General features: G+C 41.8%; 1 protein-coding gene across 1 annotated transcript in view; it reads left to right on the top strand.

The window, feature by feature from the left end:
- Positions 1-1,260: 1,260 nt before the first annotated feature.
- The window catches only part of bud13 (BUD13 homolog), a 4,533-nt gene continuing 1,088 nt past the window's right edge, over positions 1,261-4,705 (top strand). Inside the window, exons 1-9 of the mRNA XM_050040270.1 lie at positions 1,261-1,418; positions 1,581-1,668; positions 2,129-2,213; positions 2,295-2,597; positions 3,051-3,355; positions 3,463-3,571; positions 3,733-3,871; positions 3,992-4,173; positions 4,264-4,345. Of these exons, the coding sequence (XP_049896227.1) occupies positions 1,279-1,418; positions 1,581-1,668; positions 2,129-2,213; positions 2,295-2,597; positions 3,051-3,355; positions 3,463-3,571; positions 3,733-3,871; positions 3,992-4,173; positions 4,264-4,345 (1,433 nt within the window). The 5' untranslated portion in view covers positions 1,261-1,278. The remainder of the gene's footprint in view (positions 1,419-1,580; positions 1,669-2,128; positions 2,214-2,294; positions 2,598-3,050; positions 3,356-3,462; positions 3,572-3,732; positions 3,872-3,991; positions 4,174-4,263; positions 4,346-4,705) is intronic.

Below are 4,705 nucleotides of genomic sequence, written 5' to 3'. Positions count from 1 at the left end.
AATAATAATAATAATAATAATGCCCTCCTTGCAGGCTCACTCAGTTTTACAGCTCCATTTCTTGATTATTGATTTAACTTCTCTCCGGAAATGTTCTTGTATCCATCCACTTCCTTTGTGCTTTTCAATCACAGTCTCCCCAGAAGTGTTTGGAGTGTTCCCTTGTCTTCCTGGTGGAGCCTTTGCCAAAATACTGACTCACAGATACAGCTGTACAATCAATCAAATTCCCCTGCCCATACATGTGATCTCAATAATAGATTATTAGTGTGCTCTAAAACTTTGTAAAATTAAGATATGAATATTTTCCATNAGCTGTACAATCAATCAGATTCCCCTGCCCATACATGTGATCTCAATAATAGATTATCAGTGTGCTCTAAAACTTTGTAAAATTAAGATATGAATATTTTCCATACTTTTTTGGTACTTTTGCACTGTGGGTCACCTTGAGAACTCTGTAACCTGTACACTTATCCAAGGTCGCCCATAGAAATGATTGGACCCCTGATGCTGTCTCTCTCCTACTAACACATACATGTGAGCTGTGAGAGGGATGGGGGGGTCACATAAGCCAGCTGCTACAATATTTATTAGTTGTATATTCAGATAAACAGGATTATTGCTGGCATAAACGTGCCCCCTCTAGCGGCTGGGCCCCAGAAAGCTTTCCCTATATTATTATAATGGCACCCCATAGTTTTTTGTCTTTGTTTTAGTCATTTGGGACTCTTTTGGGGTAATTTTTTGTCTCTCTGGTTTAATTTTGTGACTCTTTGTATTCATTTTTTTATCTGTGTGGTTGCTATGTGTCTTTTTGTAGTCCTTTGGGTGTCTTTGAGATGATTTTATGTCCTTTTTTGGTCTAATTTTGTCTTTTTGTTGTCATTTTGTGTCTCCTTGTCATTGTTTTGCTCTGTTTTAGAGTTGTTTTGTGTGTCTTTGCTGCTCCTTTGCACCTATTTGTGGTCTTATTGTGTCTCTTTGAGGTCAGTTTAAGTATCTTCCTGGTCACAAAATTTATTTGAGTGACATTTTGGAGGTGAAGGCCAAGGGGCCCCCTGACACTTTGGGCCCCATAGGCCTGTTCAGTAACATAATGAGTATACATGAGTGGTCATGACACATGCACACACACAATTTATTTATTTCTTTTCACTAGTCTACACAAACAACACCCCATAGCCTTGCAGAGCTTGTCGTCCAGTATTTGAAAAAGTTTACTGATATTCGCGTTCTTGACCCTCGGCGCTCCCCGTAGTTTCCCATAACACAACGATGGCGGCTTCAACTGGCAGCAGTAAGAAGCCAGAATTATCTAAAGCTGAGTACCTTAAACGTTATTTATCCGCAGACGAAGATGCCAAGAAGTCAAAGGGGAAGCTTAAAAAGAAACGGCGTAAGGTTCCCGAGAAAGGGTGAGTCCGCGGGAGCGTTTTAATCGAGCTGTTGTCGGACAGGTTGTGTGTGTTAGCCGTTAAGCTAGCCGAGGTCGCTGTTACGCCGCTCGCTGTCTTAAACTTCTTGTTTTTCGGTGAAAGTGTGTGTACTTTAACTCACTTTAACTTCTCTTGTTCAAGACTTAAAATAGTAGACGATGACATAGACTGGAAACAGATGGTCCAAGAGGAGAAGGAGATTGAAGAGGACGAAGAGGAAGCTCCAGTGGTAAGGACATAGCTAACGTTACCTAGCTGGCTACCTTCTGCTCATTCATTCACATGCAGTGATTAACACGCTGACTTCTTCATGTGAGTTAACACCTGTAAGCATGCCATATAGGTTACTGTGATTGTATCCATGTATTTTGTAATTTTCTTGGGGGAATTATGGAATTATATTACAGTTTGTAGTAAAATGAAAGTCTGGCTCAGCTAACTGTAGAAAATGTGATTCAAAAAATCAACGCATGTCATCATATTGATGCAAAGATCATACCATTATTGTCTGAGGCAGTCCTACTCATTGATTTGCACTACTGCTGCAATGATCTGATACAAGCAGAGGTTTTAAAGACAGGGTTAGCATGGAATAGATTGCATGGCAAAAAGTCTGTGATGATTGTCAAATATTTGTCATATCACCAACCCCTGTCTTCAAAGTTCATCTTTTATGTTTGTCTACTAAGATTGCTGAGGTGATTGACGATCGACCTGAAGAAGTGAAGCAGCTGGAGGCCTTCAGAACCGGCAATAGATGGAAAGTGATAGGAGGTAATTGATATTTACGATCGCAGTAAAGAGAAGCTTTGACTGTACACTGAACAAGCTTATTTGAGTCTTTTCTCCCAATAGCTGATGAAAATGAAGACACAGACGAGGGGAGAGAAGGAGAGCATCAACTTTCAGAGCCTTTGGCATCGAGCAGGAATCGCCATGACTCTCCAGACTCATCCCCTCCAAGAAGAGGTCGTCACGACTCTCCAGATATATCCCCTCCAAGAAGAGGTCGCCACGATTCTCCAGACATATCCCCTCCAAGGAGAAGTCGCCATGACTCTCCAGACATATCCCCTCCAAGAAGAGGTCGCCACGACTCTCCAGACATGTCACCTCCAAGGCAACGGTCAGGGAAGTCAGGGAAGGCGCAAAGTAAAGGTGAGTAAGTGATAGGAACACATCAACCAGAAGACCTATCAACATTGGAATACAGTATATCACCATATTTATTTATGGAAATGTATTGGAAGGAAACCTCTTAAGCTGTCTAGTTGATGTCCATCACATTTTATTGCTTGTTAATGGATGGTCAAACTGAAACATCGTTAAGTATTTTAGAAGTCATTATGGGAAGATTGATACTTAGTAATTGCTTTGAAGTCTTAATTTGGAAAGTAATATTCATGATATCATAATTCATAGTGTAAGAAAATCCAACAATATTGTTACAGTCAAATGTGATAAATGATAAATCAATGTATCCAATATACTGGCCAGTGTTTTTACTGTCATCCACGCCAATCAGTTTCTTCCACATGAGAATAGTACTTTTGGTTCAAGTGTTTCGTTATATAACAACTTCACTAAACACTTCATCTCTTTTATTGTCAGATTTATCCCCCAGCAGAAGAAAGCCAAGCTCATCATTATCAAATAAAAAACGTTCACCCGATTCTCGTCGCTCACCACCAGCAAAGAAGGCTCAGAACAGGCATGATTCAGACTCTGACCAGTCGCCTCCAAGGAAAAAGGCACAGAGGAGAGAAGCATCAGACTCCGACCAGTCTCCTCCAAGGAGGAGCTCAAAGGCAAGACGAGGCTCTGACTCTGACCAGTCGCCACCCAGGAGGCGGCCGCGGAGTGGGAAGGACTCAGATGGAGATCTGTCACCACCTCGTAGGCCTGGCCAGTCTCAGGTGAGCAAAGAGAAGGCAGAAGAGTGATATGAAATCTAATTTGCCTGAAAGTGCTGTGTGTGCAATATCCAATTGATCCCATGTTGTTTTACCTGTTTTCTTCTCAGGGTCCAAGGATGCTTTCTGGTGGGAAGGCAGGTCTGGTTTCTGCAGATGTTTTAAGGAAGGAGCAGGCGGACAACCGACGCAGAGAAAAAAACAACAAGCCACTGGAAGGTTTACTCAGCTTTTCTTTTTGCTCACAGGACTATCCATCTCATATAATCTACATGATCCATGCATACTCTAAATGTCTTTGGTCATAGTTGTGACTAGTTCTTGTGAAGTTGAATGATGCAGTGGATGACATTTAACACCAATTTTCCTGCTATTACTAGACGATTCCCGCAATGCTGAGACAGTGTTCCGAGACAAGAGTGGTAAAAGGAGGGATTTGGATACAGAGAGAGAGGAAAAGAAGAGGAAAGCTGGAGAAAAAGCAGCAAAGGATGAAAAATACGCTCAGTGGGGGAGAGGGTAAGTCTGCACAAGATTGTCACACATAAGAAAAGACCATAGAGTGTGATTGTGACCACATGAAGACCTGAAATGTTTTTTGTGCTGACTTGTTTGATCAAAGTCAACGTGTGTTTATAGGTTGGCCCAGGGCCAGATGCATCAACAGAAACTTGAAGATGCAGTGCTTGAAGCCCAAAAGCCGCTGGCACGTCACCGAGATGACGAGGATCTTGACCGCATGTTGAGAGAGCAGGAAAGGGAGGGAGATCCAATGGCTGCGATGCTCAGACGGAAAAAGGACCGCAACCCAAAGACACAAGGTTACATATGTGTGCTTTGTTCTCTGAGCAGAGTGTTGCAAAATGGTTCTTTACCATTTATAGTGTAAAAATTATATTTTTGTTTTGCAGACAAACCTCGATACAAAGGCCCAGCACCACCTCCAAACCGCTTCAATATTCTGCCAGGCTATCGCTGGGATGGAGTTGACAGGTACAGTTTGTGTGTGAGTCTACCAAAAGAGGGATGCATTTGTAATGTGATTAATGTGACCATATGTCCCTCTTCTGTCATATATACTATTCTCTTACATGTCATGCAGTTGTTTTAAGTATTTGTACAACAATAGTGATCACAGTTTTGGCCTCCACATTAAAGGGAAATTTCGGTTTATTTCAACCTGTCTCCTATCGTCCTAAATTTGTTTCTAGTGACTAGTGACATAAAAATAATAGTTAGCATGTTAGCTGTTAGCCTAGATACAGCCGGGGCGCATAGTAGCGTCAGAGCTGTTAAAACGTAAGTGAACGGGCATACTTCAAGTGCAAAGTTAGTCCACTAAACAAGCTTTTT

This window comes from Epinephelus moara, chromosome 3 (genome assembly GCF_006386435.1).
Source record: "Epinephelus moara isolate mb chromosome 3, YSFRI_EMoa_1.0, whole genome shotgun sequence".
Classification (NCBI taxonomy): Eukaryota; Metazoa; Chordata; class Actinopteri; order Perciformes; family Serranidae; genus Epinephelus; species Epinephelus moara.
This window is presented reverse-complemented; position numbering and strand designations above follow the sequence as displayed.